The 19105-nt window shown below is 42.7% G+C and overlaps 1 protein-coding gene across 1 annotated transcript in view; it reads left to right on the top strand.

Annotated features, from left to right (window-relative positions):
* TMCO4 (transmembrane and coiled-coil domains 4) overlaps positions 1-19105 on the top strand; it is a 70746-nt gene that overhangs the window by 25415 nt on the left and 26226 nt on the right. Inside the window, exons 6-12 of the mRNA XM_006275455.4 lie at positions 3640-3737; positions 4627-4770; positions 6071-6190; positions 9530-9694; positions 10593-10729; positions 14481-14565; positions 18421-18538. Of these exons, the coding sequence (XP_006275517.2) occupies positions 3640-3737; positions 4627-4770; positions 6071-6190; positions 9530-9694; positions 10593-10729; positions 14481-14565; positions 18421-18538 (867 nt within the window). The remainder of the gene's footprint in view (positions 1-3639; positions 3738-4626; positions 4771-6070; positions 6191-9529; positions 9695-10592; positions 10730-14480; positions 14566-18420; positions 18539-19105) is intronic.

Below are 19105 nucleotides of genomic sequence, written 5' to 3'. Positions count from 1 at the left end.
AAGAACAGACTCATAAAAAAAACCCGTTAAAAACAGTGATGGATTTGAGGTGTATTTACGTTCACTCTGTTCCTCTGGTGCAAACTGGAAACATCTAGTGAGATTATAAAACCCTTGGCTCACTGTACCTTGGTTAGTGAAATCATCAGACCTTTCACCTTATGACACAGACTTAAACTCTTACAACCTTGTCGCAACCTGCTTTACCTCTGGAGTCCGTATAGGAAACTCGGGGCAGGGTTGTTTCTTTCTTAAATGTTAAGAAACAGGCTGCATCACAGGGCAGCTTGGTCCGGCATGAGATTTTAGTGTTGTCTGTCTGATTTCAGAGGGGGACAAAAAGAAAAAGCTCGGTAGTACTGAACCACTGGGGGAAACTACCGCCACTATCACTGACAACAGTAATGATAATAAGTCAAATTTACATCGGGCCTCTTCTAGAAGGGCCTCGGAGCACTTTACAAATGGCATAAACAGGGATCTGTTAACCTACCACTGAATTACAACTGCCTCTGTAGTAGACCATGGCAACTCTATGCAACCTTTTGAAAGCGGAAGAGTTAGAGAATTTAATTAGTGCTGCCAATATGAAAGTCAGCCTACTTTATTAATTTCAGGAGAGTAATTCGTGCAACATCCCTTTGAGTTAAAATGAGGACTAGTGATTTGGACAAGGTCACCTAAGAAATCGGGGGGGGAGTCGGGGACTGAATCCAGATCTGATTCTCAGTCTTGCACTTCAAAAGCAAAGCAATAACCATTAGTTAGGAGGGAGAGGTTAGCTTGCCTGCTAGTGAAATTACAGGAGGAATAGTAGAGACACATAAGCCATTCACCCGAATAGAGTCCAGGCCAGACTTCAAGACTAGCACCAGTGTTCAGGACATTAGTCTGAAAGACAGCCCCTCCAGTAGTTCAGTGTCCTTAACCCTGTTATGATCAACTCCAGTTCTTGGGTTCTCCTTAGAGGTCTGTCAACCAAGTACTAATACGATCTGTCTTACGATGACTTAGTGGTTAGATCACAAAGCTAGGCAGCAGGACTTCTGGATTTCAGTCATAACCCTGCCACATGCTGATTTTAATCTTGACTCTAGTCACTTCATGTCACTGTTTCTCAGCATTGTCCACTGCAAAATGGCCATAATCAAATTCACTGTAACATTCAACTCATTTGCTTCTACTTCAGGGCTTGTTTTACATTAGCTGTTGCACATATAGCACTTCTTGAGATGAAAGGCTATATCATACTGAGATCTCATGTGCCCACAGCTCAGGGCAACATAGCTGCAGGCTTTGCCCTAATACATTGCAAATTGCAAATCCATGCAGTTTCCCTCCTAACTAATGGTTATTGCAGATGCTCTACTCATCCCTGTGAGCACAATTTTTTTTTTTTTTATAGCGTGTACATCAAGCTGTTTGTCCCAGTAGCATCATGCAGCCACAAACTGTTACTGGATGAGCTTTCAGCAAGGCAGTGACAAGCAGGTTATGCATTTGACTATAGAAGCATGAGGTGACTATTCATTCTCCAGGAACAGAGGTCAGCAGCAGTCTCCATTTTGTGGTCTGGCTACATTTTACCTTAAGCTCTGCGGATCACATTCAGATAAAGGTTTGTGTGGATGCCAGTCCACAATAATGCCATAAATGGCAGTGAATTTACTCTGATGCAGTTGAGATCAGAACCTAAGTCTGGGCATTTTTCTAGAGAGCCCAGTAAGAATCTGGATCAACTTGATGAATGATTTGCTTTGGGAAAAAGACTCGGATGGCAGGACTTCTTCTGGGAGAATTGAATTGTTTGTTGAGGCTGAACAATTCTGGGATGCTGCAAGTGATAAAACAAGAAGGCAAACTCTCTGTAGCTTGAGCCTGATCAACAAGATGATTATCTGGTATAGTCATTTGTGAATGAACAAAGCAAATGTGTTTTCCTCTGCCATAACACTGGGACATGTTGTTGGTATCGAAGGATACATGGAGGCTGTGGTGTCTAAAAAGGTGTAGGAATGTGACTACTACTCAACCCTGAGACCAGGGCAAGACCTTTCAGTTCGTTTCCCCTCTCCTTGAAGCTCAGCTTATGAGTTGGCTTCCTCAATGCAGCCACTGCCCATCAGCCCATTGGAAGAGCTGACAGTCACAGTTACTGGTCCAAGGGGCCCAGATTAAACAGGAGGCGAAGTTCTAGTTCAGCCAGGTTCCTGCTTAGATATGAAAGACCTTATCTCCAGTATAACACTAGAACACTAGAAAGCTGACCCCTGTATTAATGACTCTTTAACTTATCAAGAAAATGCATTTTTTCCCCAGAGTTGTCTGTCCTTTAACATCACCTTTCTTTCATCTCGCTGCAGTTGACTGCAGTGGAAATCTGGGACCTTGGTGCTCATTAACCAGTGGGGGATCTCCAGCAAAAGGCAGCATTGTAAGGGCAGGGCCCCATCTAACTTCCAGCAGAGGCTGTAGTTATTGCCTTGATTTGCTACTTGAAGGAGCTATCTGGAATGTATCATGGTTGTTCCCTCCCTCTCCTTTTCATTCTGCAAAGCTTTAGCTCTGCTAAAAGCAGCTGTTAAAATAAAAGCAATTTACAGCCATGTTTAGAAAGGGAAGGAAACGGGATTACAAAGGTTGAGCCTCTCTGTTTTTTCAAGTCCGATTCCAGCCCTGCCAAACATAACCTTTATACCTCCTTCCACTGAACCACAACATCTGCTCAAACATGAATTCATTCATAATTTCTGTTTAGCACCAAACAGTTTTAGTCCAAAGGGTAGTGGAGTGTTTGATCCTGCACTTTTAACACCAGAGCCATTCTACAGCCTTCAGTGGGAGCAGGATCACATTCATATTGTACTCTTAAGAAACAAATAGGAATGCACTGACAACTTGCAAATGGTGTTGGAATCACCACCCTGGGGCTGAAGTCTGATTTTTTTCAGGGAACATCCAGCCCAACTTGGAAATAGCACTAATACCTGGATCTGGAGGGATCATTGATAGGGATGAAGGGGATTGTTTGCTGAGGTAGCCAATAAGAGTATCAGATAATTTTGTGGGCACATGTCTACTGGGAACTGTATTTGGACCACCTTATTCACTTTGTGTAGACTTTCTTTAATAGCTGTTGACAGTCTAAACTTGGCTGGATTTAAATCTGAATCATAGAGGAATTCACCTCTAACCCACCAGAACCGTACCTAAGCTACCCACCACTGTATTTCGTACTGAAGGTCCAATTCTGCTCAGTGGGACCATATTGAATGCTCTGCACGACAACTAAAAATGTTTTGCGTATTCTGCAGATGGCAAAAATGTGTGTAATGTGTACATGGACCGTATATGGGCATTCAGTTGTTTGATTTTTTTTTTTTTTTCCTTTTCTTTATACAAGCTGCATAGGAAGGGTTTTCTAGGTAAGTAACCTACCATAGTTAATTCAAACCGACGGTTTGATTTTTATACTTGTAAATCTAAGTGTTGTTAACGGCTGCACTTGCATGATAGTGTTTATCGTTCCCCAGCATGAGATTCAGTGCCAGGAATCGGGATATTGCAAGCAGATTACAGAGCTGTGTTGTTGTTTGTCAGGCTTTTGCATCAGCTGTTCTGATTTTTCTTCCTACCCAGAACTGCAGAAGCATCAAGGAAAAAGAAAGAAAGAAAGAAGAAATTGAAACGCTACTTGCTGATTGGCTTGGCAACTGTTGGGGGTGGAACCGTTATCGGTAAGGCTGCCTGGGAAGTCTGCGACCAACTGAGCGCTGCACAGAGCAGAGTGGGAGGTCTGCATCGATGCATTCACCTACAGCAGCCATGCTCACATCTGAGCCCTAGTACTAATTCTTACACATTCGTTCCTTGGTCAGGTGGGATTTTCTTCCCCTGTCAATTTTACACTGTTGTAACTCCATTGACTTCCATAGAGTTACTTTTGATTTACACTGGAGTCTCAACATAAAGATGCTATAGAGTAAACGTACTTTTTAGATGATTTTTCCAGTTCAGACTTCAGCTCTATCATTGAGAGTTGGCCTGTTGAAATTGGTTTGTAAATCAGGTGTATTAAAAACATAGGGCCAGATCATCAGATAGACTAAACTGTAAACAACAGCTAAGGCTCTGGGCCATGAGAAAAATATTTCTCCTGCTATACCCTGGTGTCGGAAGAGAAGCAGAAAAAAAATCTCCCTCACTTTCCCAATCCAGGATGAGGTGAAGCTAGCCCACCATCGTGAATGGAGATGCCTTGATTTTACTTCTGTTAGCATGAGTATAATGGTGGAGATTTTTCCACTCACTTCATTGGAGTTGCTCTTCATTATAAATTGGTGTAAACTAGAGAAAAATCCAGGTAGAGATTCAGGGAATGGGAATGGTCTTTTTCCAAGTTGTTGTGATGCATCAATGTTGAATCACCTATCAGGGTGGATGATCACTGCAGTACACCGTTCAGATTTTGTAGTGGGATATAGTGGATTAACTCACGCTTAGTGTTAGCTGCTCTGCAGTAGAAGTCTAACCTCTCTCCTGACAACCCTTTGTGCAGCATAAAGACATATAAAGGGTTTTTCCACAATGATCACGCACTGCAGTTCGTTCCTCTTGCACCTGTAGGTTTGACAGGGGGTCTTGCTGCCCCTCTGGTTGCTGCTGGAGCTGCAACTATCATTGGAAGTGCTGGGGCAGCAGCTCTGGGTTCAGCAGCTGGAATTGCTGTCATGGCATCTCTCTTTGGAGCAGCAGGAGCTGGCCTTACAGGTAAGACCAGTAATTTCTTTGATTTCTAAACCACCAAGCCATAGGATAATATTTGCAAAGCCAGGCACTCTAGGCTTAACTCGAGAGTGTTAAGTCTGCGGAGGGTATTGTGGACTTCCCCCCCTTAACTGCTAAAGCAGTGGCACTTAATCTAGGATTTCTTTTGCTGCCTGTAATCTCACAGCCATGCAGTGGCTCTGTTCCCAAGACTGAGATGTTGTGCAGCATCATCATGACAGTGTAGCACTTGCCCTGAGGAAAATAACACTCTAAATCAGGTGCTATAGGCATCCACCCGCACATAGACAAGGTACATTTGTCTTTGGGCTTGTAGATAACCAAGATAAGTAGAAATGTTCTGCTTGCATATAGGAGTCATAAGGAATCGATCACTTATCTTCTAGCAGCTGCAAGAATTACAGATGCAAAAGCCAAATAGAGAAATGACACTCCTAAAATCACTGACTGGTTTCAACAAGTTTGAGAAGTTTTAGTAATGGAAAAGACCTGTCAAGTCAGTGTGCTACAGGGGAGAAGGAAAAAAAGATACGTACTTTGAAATCTTGTGGAAATTCTCGGCATTTGCTAAAAGTGAATCTTCTCCTGCCTCCAAACCAGAGTTTGAGATTTTTTTTTAATATTGCAGGGAAGTGTAAGCTTGATGAGCTAACACTTAAGAACAGATTTGGAATAAGCTTAAAATTTAAAAGCAGAGATGAATAGAAGATAGTGAGATTTGTATTATTCAGAGTTCTGAGGGAAAAAGAGGGGGTGAATTATTGCATATAAATGAAGAAACACAAGTGTAACATCAACTGAACCAAACTGAACTGTCAGAGATCGAAGGAAGAGAAGAAAAGAACACGAGACTTGTGGACATTGCCTTGGGGTAAGGGAGCACTGTTGATTGAAGATACATATCTGTCTGTGTATAATTTGGGGGATTGGATGCATCTTTAAACATTAAAATGGTTAGTTGATAAATTAGGTTTGTTAATAAAGTTAAAGTAACATTCTGCCTTGTTTCAGCTTCTAGAAAGATGTTGTAATGAAGAGCAATTTTATTGTTTATATCTGGTCTGGAGCTGTAATTCATTGTGCTGGGATCTCCTCAGATCACTCAAATTAAGCACAAGCATACTGGCTCAATAACTGAGTCAGAGACCTCAAGAGAGTATTAGTGTTTGTATTGTCTTTTGGATAAATAGAGAGACAAATGTATATTTTTATATTACTATTATCATTATCAGTTTCTGCTGTTGGCAGACCCTGCCATTGCTTATAATTTCTGCATCTGTAGGATACAAGATGAAGAAACGTGTGGGAGCCATAGAGGAGTTTGAGTTCCTTCCTTTAACAGAAGGGAAACAGCTTCATATCACAATAGCCATCACCGGATGGTTGTGTACTGGCAAGTATGGTAAGCACAAAATGAGGAAACCTAGACCAAGTTTTGGTGGAGACCTAGACCAACATTTGGGAATTTGTGTTTCTGTGGCACTGATGAAATGCCCCAGGATTAAACTAATGTGTTAAAATACCGTGAACTAATATTAAGCCCTGGTTGCTTAAGATCATGCAGACAGGTTCAAAATGTAAAAGAATGAGACAATTTGGCATATTTTGCAATGGATTCCACAGGACATTTCATCTCCAGGTCATCATCTCAAGTCCATCCAAAGTTAATAGTAAATGAAAGGTGGTACAGCATCGTAGTGGTTGAGTATTACGTGTTAGGCCCGGCGTACAGAGTCTTCAGTGCCCTTTATCCAATTTATACGGAGGGGTTTCATAACTCAGAAATGATCAAAACAGCTGGCGTTGTTCGGAACTCAAGGCAGGACAGAAGGTAGGAATGAATTTGTGACTTAGAGGCGAGCGCAGGATCCCCCTTTATGGCACGAGTTCTGCTTTTATCCACATTGAGACCTGCTGAACAATCCCAAACACCACCTCTCAATGCTCAAATATGGCTCCCCTGCCATTGTCCCGTTCCCCTGTGGCTGAACAGAATTCAGTCACTAATTAAGAAGGCTTTTTTCATCATTTATTAAATGAGGAGAATAAATGAGAATGAGCAATATTTGATGTGAGGGGTTAAACCCCACTCCGTTCCTAGTTTAGTCATTCCTTACGCTCACAAAGCAGGGTGTACATATTTCCTCTGGGCTATGGTGTCTTTCCCTCTGTTCTCATGTACCCTCACTATAAGATGCGAGATTTAAACAACGTGAAGTTTTTTTTCCCTTTAAAACTCAGACTGCAGCCTCACTCAAAAGAGAGCAAACAGCGGATGGGAAATTGCATGTAGGGATGGTTGTACAAAAACCAGAATGTTTCTATTAATAAACCCTACCTAAGTCTTTGCTTGAGATAATCTGACTGGTATGGATGCTTTCCAGTACCAGACACAAAATGACTTAGCCAGTCATCAGGATTCATGTTTATCCACGGGCAATTAATAGAAGGCAGGTTTTTTTCTCTCCCAGCCTGTGCCTGCTAATGAGGTTTATTGGCAAGAAGGCTCTGTCAAGTAAACCATGTTAAATACAGCGCTGCAGTGCTGAGGAGGTGAGCTAACAGCTTGCAACCTTGGAAAATGGATAATGTGATGTTACAGTATCTCACACCTGTAACTTGTCATGTAAAATATGTCAACCATCTGCTGCCGAGGCATTCAGCGAACTGGCTGAACGGCTTGCCAGCTTTATCCCTTCAGGGCCATCATCACTAATACTCTGTATCCGAAATGTTAGAAGGACATCTCTTTGTGCTGCTCTTTGTTGAATCCAGACTGCTGACAAAATCAGCAGGTCACAAACTTCCTCTGCTTTCCCTTTCTATTATTTTCTTTTTTTATGTCCAAATGTGTTGAGATTGCACAAGGGGTCAGACTCTGCTGGAGTTGGAGGCTTTCCAGGCACTGTTACTTAGCAGGTTATTTAATGAATCTGCATCTCAATTTGCCCTTAAAAGGGAGTTACAGATGATCTGAACTCTTGTGGGATTTTCCATAACAAGCAACTTGTAATGAACTTTAGCACCTCAGAAATAAAACAGCTCTTCAGTTGCCTCCTTTAACAGCTTTGTCTGTATATTTGAGGTACTTATGAGGCTCCCATTGCTGCAGTATCTGAATGCCACACAAATTTTAATGTCTTTTTCCTCAGGTAGGAAGTGCTTATATCCTCATTTTCCATCTAGGGAGCTGTGGCACAGAGACTGATTGATTTATTTTTAAAGGAGTTACTCACAAAGGGGCTTTTTAAGATCCCCCTAGGTGCCTATTTGCAAGTTTTGGCATCTAAAGCTCCTTCAAAAATCCAGATCTAGTGACTTGCCCAAGGGAGGGCAGTAGAAAAGCAGGTACAGAGCCCTGGTCATCTGAGTTGTGAGCTGGGACCTTAATCACTGGCCCATCCTTCTTCCCAGTCCAGTTCTCTATCCATGTCCCCCACGTATCAGAGAGTAGGCTCCGCTGCTTCCAGTTCAGTGACAGTGAAACAGCACCTGTGCATCTGTGGTCTGGATATGTTCATAAGCTCCACTTTAGGATTGAGGCATGCTGGCAGGGGCTAGGGTAGAAGCTGGGTTAGTCAGTCTGCTGTGTATTGTTCAGTAAGGGAATTACAATAGGGCATCTTAATATATTAAGAAGCCAAACTCCTATTCTGCCCCTTCACCATTTAGTTGGTGTATGAACATGGCCTGTGTCCCCTCCTAACCATCTTGCCCATGAATCCCTGACAGAAGAGAAGATGGCACAGTTACTGTTTTGCAGCCAAAAAGCAATTATACTGGCACCGTGTGAATTATCCATTCCCCACTCTCACAGACAGGAAGCACTACTGCTTTTGATTAGTGTCTGGGGGAAAAAACAGGCTAAAGAGAATGAATTGATTAGAGGATAAAATGGAAGTAAATATGCAGTCTGAGTCTCTAAATGCTTTTCTTCCTCAGTTTTCAATAGCTCTATTAATTCAGAGCCAGCATGCAAAAGCTAAGTACCAAGAAGATAATATACTATATCGTAATACTTAGGATATTTGCAGACAAGTGGCAGATTTAAGTATTTTTAAAGGGTGGAAAAAAACCCAGCAACCCTAAATTGCAGGAAAAACAGTTGGGAGTGAGGGGATGGATGTGACAAGGTTTAAGCAGCTCCTGCCAGGCACAGAACATTTTCAGCTCTTTCTGCAGTGCACCTTGGGATTAAAAATGACTTTTAAATGAACTTAAAAACCACTACAGGGTAAAATCCTACTTCTCAGCCATTTTAGGCTATACTCCTTGCAGCGGCTTGTCAGAATTTGGCCTAAAAGAGTAGGGAATACAAACAGTAAAATTCAAGTCCTATATTTGGTGGAAAGGATATCCTTAATATTCACCATTAGCAGCACTAATTGATGCCCTTCTTGGCAGTCTTAGCATTGGACCACAGAGATGAGACCTGTGGATGGTAGCTCCTTTTAGGTTTAAGACGAGTTGGCAGGGCAGCTGCAGGGAACTGGATTAGTTTGGATCAGGAAAAGCCTTCAGAGCCGTCAAGCCGATGCACCTTGCACCAACACAGCATCCTGTAAGAACGAAGGGTCTGTCCAGACGTGTCCAGCTCCACTAGCATTTTCAAATACAACGCCCGAAGAATTGAGCAACACCTAGGTGTTCTGTTAGTTGGCAGGCTTCGCATTTCTTTCTGGGCCCCTCGGGCCAATCAGTGGTTCAGTCTCCTCTAAAAGTGAATTGCTTGTGTTCACAGGGAGTTTCACTGCACCGTGGTCCAGCATGTTGCAATCCAGCGAGCAGTATTGTCTGGCCTGGGAGTCCAAGTACCTGATGGAGCTGGGCAATGCTCTGGATTCCCTGCTGAATGGTTTGGTTAACATAATGGCTCAGGAAGCTCTGAAATACACTATCTTGTCAGGTAAGAACCTGGGTTATACCCAGCCAGTGGGGGTGCCTGGTCAGGTAGTTTCAGCCCTGATGGTTGTGGATTGTCCCAGGAGCAGAGTCGCTTCCAAATGTTGGCTCCAAGTCCACAGAGGTGCTTAGCCACATGCTTAACTTGACCTCTGAAAATCATTCCATTGATTTCACTGGGAGTTCGCCCAGGGTGAGCGTTAAATTCACCAGGACCAGTGACACAGTGGACAGGAAGGATTCTCCTTTCACTGTGAATGTGGCTGGTGGGAGAGCTTTCTCCTCTGCACCTGTGGTGATGTGGAATGAATGGCCTTCCTGGATCTCTCTGCCTCATCAATTTGCCCTGTCATTTTAAATCCCAACTGGAAACATCTTTTCTCCCTTTTGTAGGGCTGTTTCTTTCCATGCTGTTCAAGCTGTGTTTTATTGGGTTGTATCACGTGCTTCATACAAGCCTTCCATATGGGCAAATTTCATCCAAACATAATGCGTGCTTGTATTACATCTATTCACGCTCCAGAAGGTGTTATGTACTTATGCTCTGCTTTGCCTCACATTTAATTGCTTTATGTTCCACTTATACCTGTGCACAGTTCCCTTGTGAGCATTACCTGGACACTGTGTACCCAGCACGCACCACTTTCGTGTATGGTAACACAGTGCATCATGGTCCCCACATTTTCCCTATCCACATTCTCTCTGTCTGTGCACATTATGTGCATAGGTTGCATCTGAAGGCAGTATTTTCTGCGCTCTCCCCTCATGTGAGCAGCCTTCCTGAGATCAACTCTTGAGAAAGAAGAGTTGAAGTAGACAAAAGGTCCTGGGTGCAGCTTTTAAACGCAGTAAACTCCTTCTCGTGTGTAACTTTGTTGTCCTGTTTGCTTTGTGCTTCACAGGCATCGTGACAGCCCTGACGTGGCCAGCCTCACTCCTCACTGTGGCCAACGTCATTGACAACCCTTGGGGGGTGTGCCTGCATCGGTCGGCCGAAGTGGGCAAGCATCTGGCACATATACTGCTCAGTCGGCAGCAGGTAATTGGCTCCAGTTATTACACCTGGAAGGAATTGTGATCTCAGAGAGGCCCTGGGTTGTGATGTGTTACAGCTGTGCTAGTCAACAGCAGGAGGTACTTGTCTACGGGGAAGAAAATAAACAGGCTGAAAAATCCAAATTTGATACATGAACACTAGCCTGTGTCTCAGTCCCATGTAGGAAAAAGAGGAGAGACCAGGGCTTATCAGAAGTTGCCAAACTTGGGTTTCATGTAACCCGGATCTTGGATAAAGAGTGAAGAGAGCAGACAGCAGGTGTTTACTAGGAAGCTCTGACAGGCGGGGAGAGAGTCAGTTTGAATGCCTACACACTGTTCTTTGCAGATGAGGTCTACCTGTACTGAAGGACAGGAACCAAAATCCTTACAGTGAAAGTCTTGACATGAAACATACTGCAGTGTCTGGATTTTGTCAAAAATCCATTGAATCTAAGAAGTTTGTCGGCTGACGGGAACAAGCAAATTTAGTTTTTCACTGCCTGCAACGTAGGCTTATGTCTAAAGCAGGTTAGGACTGAAAATTGGTGTGAAGCCTCCTCTTCGCATAACTGCCATGCCACTTGACCCAGTTTGGGTAGTGGGGGAGTGAAGGCAGAGAATGTGGAGAATGAGAAAGGGAGGGAGAGCTCAGACAGCCGAAAGGCACATTGAGAGATCAGAGGCATTGGCAGTGTGGGACAATGGAAAATTACTTAGCATCTTCCTGCATAGCTGGTAGGATGAGTCAAATTCTGCCCTGAGCTACATGGCTGAAGTAATTTCATTGAAAATATTGGCTCTTATTTCTTTACTAATCTCAAACTGATGCAAGCTCAGAAATTCACCCGTTATCAGTCTCAAATAAAGATCGGTTAAAGCAACTTGGAGGAGAATAAGAAAGAAAAGAAATGGCTTATTCCACATTTAGGGATCCCAGTTAGCCTGAATTTTCCCTCTAAACCCGTGTATTTATTCAGCACCCAAGCTAAAAAGACTCCCATGAAGTACCTATGCTCCGTACTTCCACAGAGCACTAAAGCAGTGGCATAGGATCAGCATGATGTTGTGAATAACAGGCTTTTGCCTGTTGCCTTCTCCAGTGCTTTGTGGGTCCACAGGCACAATGATACTCAGTTATCATCTGCTTCTGCTTGGAGGCAAACAAAAGGCTTGAGGGAAAGGATTGAATTCACATGAAAAGAGTGAGAGAAAGATCTGCACATACAACGTGGGGGAGAGGGGATGGTAGAGGAACAGCAAAAGATGCACAGGAATAAGCTGCAAGACAACTGCCTTGGGCTGGCACCTCAAGGAAATGACCCAGTAAAACCAGTTCTGTAATATGAGCATCACTCCCATTTGACAAATCTGAAATTAAATTTCTGCCCAGCTCCTTCTGGTATTAGTTGTATCATTGCCAATGTGGAGGTAACGAGTGCAGGCCTAGCTCTAATGGCCATACGTCCAGTTTACAGATAGGCTAGTTCAGTGTCTACTACAGATGAGCCATAGGGGAGCCATAGAAGAGAACTGAATGTCATAAATAACTGGGTGAAACAGAGTGGGAGCACCAGATTTCGTTGCTAATAAAAACAGACAAAGAAAAGGCAATAAAGGCCTTGTTAGAAATACGTTTGCTTTGACTATATTTCATACTGTCTTCTACCTTTGGTTATGGTTAAAGATCAGATTCCTGCTTTGTTGTAGATGCTTTTTAACAAGAAGTGTCTGGACCCCATCACCTGTTAAAGCAAGTTTAGAGTGGAATGAGAACAAAAAGATTTAAAAAAAAATTCTCTGATATAAAAGTTCTCTCTGATTTAAAAAAAAAAAAAAAAAATCCTCAATTTTCGTATTTAAAAAATTACCTGAAAATCCACATTTTTCCATGATCAAAATGAAACACCCTAATAGATAGATAGATAGATAGATCTATATCTATAGATCTATAGTGGTATTTCATTTTGATCATGGAAAAATGTGGATTTGGGGTTACTTTTTAATCTAAAAATTGGGGAATTTTGATCGGAGAAAGCTAGGATCCCTGTCCATCACACAGCCAAAAAAAATCCCACTTCCGATTGTTAATATCTCTCCCTTTTTGATCTAATAGAAATTCTTATTGAGGTATTTTAAAATAAAATCTTACTCACTTGGGGTAGAAGGCCCACATCACATCTTCCTAAGAGTGCTGCAAGACAGCAGCTATACAACTTGAAAGATAGTGGGTCAACATTTTCCAACCAAAAAATGGACCAAAAATTCCTGCCAAGGAATGGAGTTTCATCAAAACCCGTTTATTTTTCCAGGAAAGCTTTGGCTTTGATGCAACTTTTCAATTGGAAATTTCAAAATGAAATGAAATTTCCCTTTCAAATATTTGTTTTATTTTGCCTCTTGATATTAATTTTTCTTTTAATTTTACTTTTAGGGATGCTAGCATTGAGCCTGATTTTTATCCCTGTTTATATCTGTGTAAGGAGGAAATGGCTCTGTTCATTGGTACCTTTACACAGAATAAGTGAAAGAAAAAATGTGTCCAATATCTCCTGCAGGCCATTCAACATCTGATTTTTGTCTTCCTGATATCAGTCGTCAGCTCCATTAGTGCCAGTTGAATTGCTCCTGATTTAAACTGCTTTAAATGATAGGAAAGTCAGCCTCTCAAACCCAATGGTATAGTCTTTAAGGCTGCATACAGAAGGATTGCATTACAGTGGTCCAGCACAGGGGAAAGTGTCACAAAAGCCTAGGGAGAGAATGTTTCTTTCTCCCCAAATGGAGACTGTAAAAGGCTCTGCAGGCAACTACAGCTATGGGAGGCAGAGTTCAGGAACCTCATTAACAAGTTCCCAGCACTCATGTTAAATGCATGGAGCACATACTGTCCCTAGCAAGTCCTGTAGATAGTTTCCCTGAAAACCTCCCTTTAGCTTGTCTGCATTAAGCTTAACCTGATTCGCTCACATCTATTCCTCATTTTGGCTAAGCCTAGAAAAACATATACTAATAACAGTCATATAAGCATAAGCCCCTCTGTTTGCCTTTCCGTGGAAAATGGCTTGCTGGGCAGCGTTAACAGTTATGAGAACATATGTGACCTGCCAGGTCCATTAATCCAACAGGCATTGGAAAGGCATTGCACTGCCTACTTGCACAGCTCCGCCAGTACTTTTCATTTAGTGGCAGTTGTGAGTGCATGGAGGAAGAAGGCTTTAAAATGCCTTAGCGAGGTGGAAGCCAATTTTTCCCCTAGCCAGGAAAATGGCAGCAGTTGCTGTAACAAAACCAAGGAGTTCATACAAACTTGTATCTGAGCTTGATTCGCTGCCTCAAAAAGAAACGCGTTCCAGCACATCTGTCATTCCTTTGCCACATGTGGTTTTGCATCCTTGTGAATTAAAACAGCAGTGAGTAAGCAAACGTATCATTCTGTTAAAAGGAGCTTCCTTAGAGGCATTTTGAGGACCTTGACATTACTAAAGTAGAAGGAAAGAATGTAGGCCCTGATCCAGCAAAGCACTTAGCTTAAAATTAAATTAAATTTAAACTGTGCTTAACTGGAAGAAGATAAAGAGAACTATGGTTGTCAACAGCACTGCTTGCATGCTGAAAAGTTTAAGCCTGTGCTCAACTGCTTATTTGGATCATGGCTGGAGGGTCACTGCTTCCCAGCCCTTTCTTCCCAGGTCTATGGGAATATTTGGCAACCTTTTTACCTGCCTTTTTTTGCCTGTGCCTCTCTCTCCTAGGGCATGCGGCCTGTTACCTTGATTGGCTTCAGTCTGGGTGCAAGAGTCATTTACTTCTGCCTTCAAGAGATGGCTCAAGAGAAAGGTAGGGTCCAACAATTAACTCGCTTCTCATTTATTCTTCTTCTGCATTTCTGTGTGAATGTGGTGGTGGAAGTTGTGCCAGTGACTCAGGAGAGCCAAGCTTCTACTGTAGCCATAGAAAGACAGTACAGTCATACACCACAACCTCATGCTGCTTCAGTCGGAACCTGGCTGGACAGCCCTCCCCTCCAGGGCTGGAAGAGTAGTCCAGTCTTCACGTTCTGTTCATGGCTCCTTTTCTGAGCCATTCAGCAAAGGTGCCAGGTACTGGTGGTTGCGAATCTGTGTAGACAGCTCTGCAAGGAAAACCTAGGGATTATTTTGTATTAGGCCAAAGGAGATGGAACCTGCTCTTTTCTGCAAATACCAGTATTCAGTGGGTCTGAGCAGGGACACTCCAATGCACATCTGACTAGACCACTACAATACACAGGAGTAATTCAGACCCCAGGGCAAAGCTCACGTGAAGTGACCTACGGATCAGTGCATATTAAAACAGCAAGGCAACATGTGGTCTCACAGCTCAGCTCCTTCCTGTCAGTAGTAGATATAACCCATGAAGGGCAGTCGTCTGTGGGATGCAATGATGCTGAAAGGTATGGACCATAGTTTCCAATCTTATTCTGTGTCTCGGAGCTCTCCTCTACCACTCCAGCCGAAGACAGCCTGCGAAACAGCATCTGCCGGTTCTGGAAGGCAGCAAAAGTAGGCATGAATAATTTCTGCCTCAGTGAATTTGTATTCATTGCAGGTAAGTTTGCAGCCGATGATATTTATTTCCCAGAATGTTTCCTTTGATATAAATCCACAACATGGTTTTGAAATACATGCAGAGTGAAATACTGCTGCCATTTACACAATGTAAATGCGGGATCCCTCCACTGACTTGGACAGAGTTGCTTCTTCCTAACACCAGTGTAACCCACAGTAGTGTTTGGCCATCTGTCTGCGAACGGTTCTCCTGCTATCCTGTGACGTTTGACTGGTGGATCTGTTTGTGAGCTGCCCACGCTTTGCTGTGAACTTGGCAGAAGATGCTTTGCCTTTATTGGAAGTTCTCTGTAGCTATTGTATCTGATTCCATGAGTCCTCCCTTCCACTTAAATCAGTGAAATGCTGCTGTCATTTGCTATTTTCATGGTAATTTTTCCCTAAAGTCAGGCATAAAACCATCTGTCAGTTTATTATCAGTTGTGGTTTTTGTTTATTAATAGATTCTATTTTTAATTCAGAAAAAAAGAATAAAGTCATAATGATCAGTTGATGTAAATTGCATGTTGAAGTTGAGTCAGTTGTGTGTATGCAGCCTTCCCCCATAGCCAATTTAATTCATTAACCATTTAGCCTCACAGAATGTAGCTAATAAGTAGGGAGCTGTAGCCAAGCAGATACTCACTGGCAAGCATTAAGCCAGCATGAGGGAATGAAGGAGAAGGTCAGCTTCCTTTCTGTTTACAGCCATATGCCAGCATTTCAATCCTGGCTTCGGATGAACAACCCCAAAGAAAGAGATACCGGTGTAATGCACGGGGTGTGATTCTGCAGTCGCTTGCAGCAAAAGAAACCTTCTCAGGACCCCTCTAGCTTCTCTGTGGTGAAACTCAATCCCGTATGTGGCCCCACATTTACTTTTTTGTCCTCGATGCTCTGAAAATGTCAAGGGCTGAGATGTTTTCAGGGTTTCATTAGCCGTTAATAGCCTGCAGTCTCCCTCAGTGGGACAGCACAGCACCATGGCTAAGTAACACGTGAAAGGGAATCATTAGGGTTATTTTGGCTTGTTGCCAGTCTAAAGAAATCCGAGCATCATAACTACATATCACAGCAGCTCCCCACTGCACATTGATTTCCAGCTCTCTAATTGAATTATGAAAGCTGAGTTGCTCGAGAGACTGAAAGCAACATGTTTAGTGCAGATGGCCAGTGCATTCTTCAAATGCACATTCCAGCAGCAAGCCACAGAAAGAAGGAAGCAGTGACCTGGGACATCTGGGTCTGGTTTGGATTTGGACTCTAAAGATTCATACAAAATCAACCTCAGTCTTCTCAGTCTCTGTTGTATACAGACTCCAGGGGCCGTTTCATGGCAGTGTTAGAAGAGAATTTGTGGAAATAGGGTGGGGGGGGCTTCCTAGCTCTTTGCAGTAGGCACCTCAGCTGTGATGGGCACCATTTCCTTGACTAGTAGGTGCTACAAGGCCTTCATGCTGGCTCGCTCCAACGGTATGGATTTACTGTGTAAACCTCAGGCTGTTGATTTATACTAATCCTGTCCAATTCACACCAGGCTATTTTTCTCATCTTAAGTTGCATTGCTAGTTTTACACACGGGTAATCCACTTATCCAATGGAACAATGTTTCTAATCACAGGAATGCTCCCTTCACTTGAATTTTGGCCCAGAAAATAAAAATTCCAGTAATCCATTCCAATCCCGTATCGTTGTCCGTGTTCTGTTCTCCACGAGCGTGTAAGAACAGTATATTGAACAGAAGTGAAAAGTCGCACATTACATTACATGTTATATTAATAATGAGCATAGGGTTTCCTGGAATAGTATAGGTGATGATAGTGTCTTTCTACCACGTATCTCCATAATTAGCCCAATAAAGCCCCATGTATGTAACCTTCCAAATCCCTATTGGAAAGCTGACAAAATCGATCCCAAAGAGTGGTCATAACTTGCAGGTTCAGCTTGTGTTGCCCATGTCTTTTCCAGCATTATTTTCCTTTCACTAGACGAATGGAGCTGCTCTCATTACAGAAATATTATTTAGTAGCTTGCAGGCAGTGGGGCTTGGTAATCTCACTGGACCCCCCAATACTCTCATACCAAATCCTACTAGAATGCATATTATCTAAGCATTTGGACAAGTGGAATAAAAGCTTTTTTCCTTTTCACTTGTCCGGAAAGAATCAATGATATTCATGAGTCAGAAGCAAAAATAGGCTGTAAAAAGTATTAAACCCAAGAGGGGCTGACTGCCTGAATCTTTTCTTTGCACATTTTATCCAGAATCATTATTTTTTTCATTTTCTTGTGCTTATGGGCTTTATTATCCTTCATCAGTCAGAAAGATTTGTGGACCATGGGACACGTGTGATTAAGCAGCGTGGTCATGACCAGGCGTATCAGTGATCTGTATTCTCAGGCTTTGCTCCTTACATGCCAAGGTTGAGCATCTTCATTTTAAGCAAGAAACGAGCAGCACAAAGGATTTCCAAAACCAAGCTTAGCTCCAGTATTAAGGCTCCTGATGTGTGAGCTACTTGTTCATTCAGTTGGCTTACATTACTGATAACAGATTTATTATCCTGACTAGAATTATTTTCCCACGCACGTGGCTCTGGTTTTTTTCATTCCCACTGCTCGCGAATGCAGCGTTCTTCTTGCTCAAAGATTAAGCTAACAAAATCAAATTGCTGTTCTCCATTCTCTTAATATGGGGGAAATTTGTTTTGTAATTAAGAAACAATGCTCAGCAAGCTCATTTGGGATTCCTGTCAGGAACTGGGATTTGTATCATCGTCAAATGGGGCTGAATGATGCTTTTCTGCTCTGGGCTCCAAGTCATCACTGCTGTTAGAGCAAAGAAGTGGTCTGTAGTGGTGTTAAGGAATCGGCACCTCCTGGGTCATGACTTGATGCACTGAGTAGTTGCCCTCACTTTTTTATTTGTTCGTAACCCAAAATCTCTTGTTATATAAACTAAGTAAACTATCCAGATCAAGACCTAGGCACAGAGACACACTGTTTAGCGGTGGAGAGTGCATTTGGCAGCATACATAGTACATGGGATGGGATTCTGGTAGCTATATCTTGTCCTAACAAGGAATGCTGCTTGTCATCCTTCTAGACTCTGAAGGAATTGTCGAGGACGTGGTCCTGTTGGGAGCTCCAGTGGAAGGAGAAGCCAAGTACTGGAAAGCTTGCGCTAAGGTGGTGTCAGGAAGGATCATAAATGGCTACTGCAGGTCCGTAGAATCGCTGTCCCTCATCTCACCCTGGCTGGGTCACTTTATTCCTTTTAACCGTTTCGTAAGAGAATAGTTTTGGAGCTAGTGAAAACATTGGTCCAACAAACCCAGAGACTGAAGTGTTAAGGCGCTCTCAGCTGACGGCCCTTTCCCGTGCCGTTCACTCCCTCTTAAGATAGCCATTACTTGGATTTGATGGTCTCCAGGGAACAAGAGGAGGCTTAGTGTTTAGTTCTTAGTCCTTATTCACACTAAGGCAAATTTACACTACTCTGGCAGTGTAAGATACCTCCAAGGTGGGTATAAATGTAACGCTCTCTTTAAGGTTCTCTTGAAGTCTCATGTGAAAGGATTGTCAATGAGAATCCAGCTGTGAAATTCACTGCAAATTAAAATCGAGCACTGATACGTATTTACAGATGTCAAAACACTAAGGAAATACCAATTTCCCTATAAATCAGTGCGAGCATGTGCATGTCAAATAATAGAAAGTACTATGTTTACGTCAACACACCCCTTCCCCTTCGATGTACAGCCTGTATGCATCCACATACAGAATTCATA

Source organism: Alligator mississippiensis, chromosome 13, assembly GCF_030867095.1.
Source record: "Alligator mississippiensis isolate rAllMis1 chromosome 13, rAllMis1, whole genome shotgun sequence".
Taxonomy (NCBI): Eukaryota; Metazoa; Chordata; order Crocodylia; family Alligatoridae; genus Alligator; species Alligator mississippiensis.
Note: the sequence above shows the minus strand (reverse complement) of the source record. Positions and strands in the feature narration are given on the sequence as shown.